At 62.9% G+C, this 1520-nt stretch overlaps 1 protein-coding gene across 1 annotated transcript in view; it reads right to left on the bottom strand.

Annotated features, from left to right (window-relative positions):
* Positions 1-1519, bottom strand: part of H696_03106 (hypothetical protein) — a 5470-nt gene extending 3951 nt beyond the window's left edge. Inside the window, exons 1-2 of the mRNA XM_009496996.1 lie at positions 882-1519; positions 203-724 (exon numbers count right to left, since the gene is read on the bottom strand). Coding sequence (XP_009495271.1) covers positions 203-724; positions 882-1480 — 1121 coding nt within the window. The 5' untranslated portion in view covers positions 1481-1519. The remainder of the gene's footprint in view (positions 1-202; positions 725-881) is intronic.
* Position 1520: the final 1 nt, after the last annotated feature.

Genomic DNA, 1520 nt, shown 5'->3' with positions numbered 1-1520 from the left:
AGAGGGGGAGAGGGGAGAGAGGGGAGAGAGGGGAGAGAGGGGAAAGAGGGGAAAGAGGCAAGAAGAGAAGACAGGAAATCAGTAAGAAAAGAGCCGCATGACAGGGAATAAGGAATAAGAAAAAGGGATCAAACAAGCGGAAACTCGTGGAACCGATGCACCGGGCAGGAAAGAACCAAGACAGACAAGCAAGGGGACGCACTGGATGAAGCCATACATCCCGAGAAGGCCAGACTCCTCGGCATCATCGAAAAGGAAAATCACATCAAAGGGCAACTCGGTTGGGGAAATAACCAGAGCCCGAAGGACCTCCAGGGCCGCAGCCACCGAGGCGCCATTGTCCGATGCACCGGGCGAATGGATGACCGAATCGTAGTGCGCACTGACCAACAGGGCGCCGGCATCCGAGCCGACCCCGGGCCAGGTAACCCTTGCTGCCACATTCACCACATCCGCATAGCTGATGACCGCCGAGTCGCGACCAATGGTGTTGATGACACCATTGTGCGACCGAACCTCCAGGGTGACAGTGCAGCCGGCCGGGCTGCCGCCCTCTTCGGCCAGGGCGACCAACTCGCCAACCTTGCGCTCGAGCCACTGCCGCGTGCGCGTGGCCGACTCCGTGGTCGACACTCGTCCGGTCAGCAGTGACAATCCGGAGGGAAGAACCTCGCCGTGGTGCTGCTTCGCAATGTTGACCAGCTCCTGCACATTGTCGCGGGCACTGGACGAAATTCCCCATGACAAGTGGACATGGCGGAGAAGAGAGAGAGAGAGGGGGGGGGGGGGGGGGAGGAAGTGTGAATGCGTGCGCGCGTGATGGAGAGGGTCCGAGCGGCGAGGGAAAAGGGGCCGGGGCAAAGAGAAGAGACAAAACGCACCGGTGCTCGCTCAAACCGAAGGGATCCCCGCCGAGGTCGAGGTCGGACTCGGCAAGCTTCGGCTGCAGGCCATTCATGTGTGCCACAATCAGGAAGGCACTGACCACAATCAAGGAGAAGAACAGGTAGATGACGATGGCCGAACGCCAGCGCCGGTCAGCCGGCACCAGCGCCTCGAGGCTGCGCTTGGAGAACAAATCTCCCACCGACGCGGTGCTGGCAATGGAGAAGGTACGACCACGGGACGAAACGTCCCCGGGCGAGGGGCTCACCAGGCCAGGGCCATAGTGTGCCGACCCGGTGGCCAGATTGGGGCCAGACCCCGAATTCAGCAACGCCGCCGTCTCGTCAACGTCACCGTCATCCCCGTCGTCGTGGAAAACCGTGTCGTGGTCGGGGGCGTCGTTCGGGGCCGACTCATCGTCATAGATCGGGAAGTCCTGCTTTTCCATGGCACCCGGTGGGAGGCCGGGCGAGGGGACCGAGCTGCGGGATCCCGGCGAGGCCGATGCCGGGGGCGATGAGTGTGTCGCCGGGCTCAGGCCCAGTTCGGCGTGGTCCTGCCCGGGCGAGGGGGGGCTATCCAGCGACTGGCTCATGGCTCCATAGCCAAGGAGGGGAGCAGGTGGGGGGTGGGGG

This window comes from Fonticula alba, assembly GCF_000388065.1.
Source record: "Fonticula alba strain ATCC 38817 unplaced genomic scaffold supercont2.4, whole genome shotgun sequence".
NCBI lineage: Eukaryota > Rotosphaerida > Fonticulaceae > Fonticula > Fonticula alba.
Note: the sequence above shows the minus strand (reverse complement) of the source record. Positions and strands in the feature narration are given on the sequence as shown.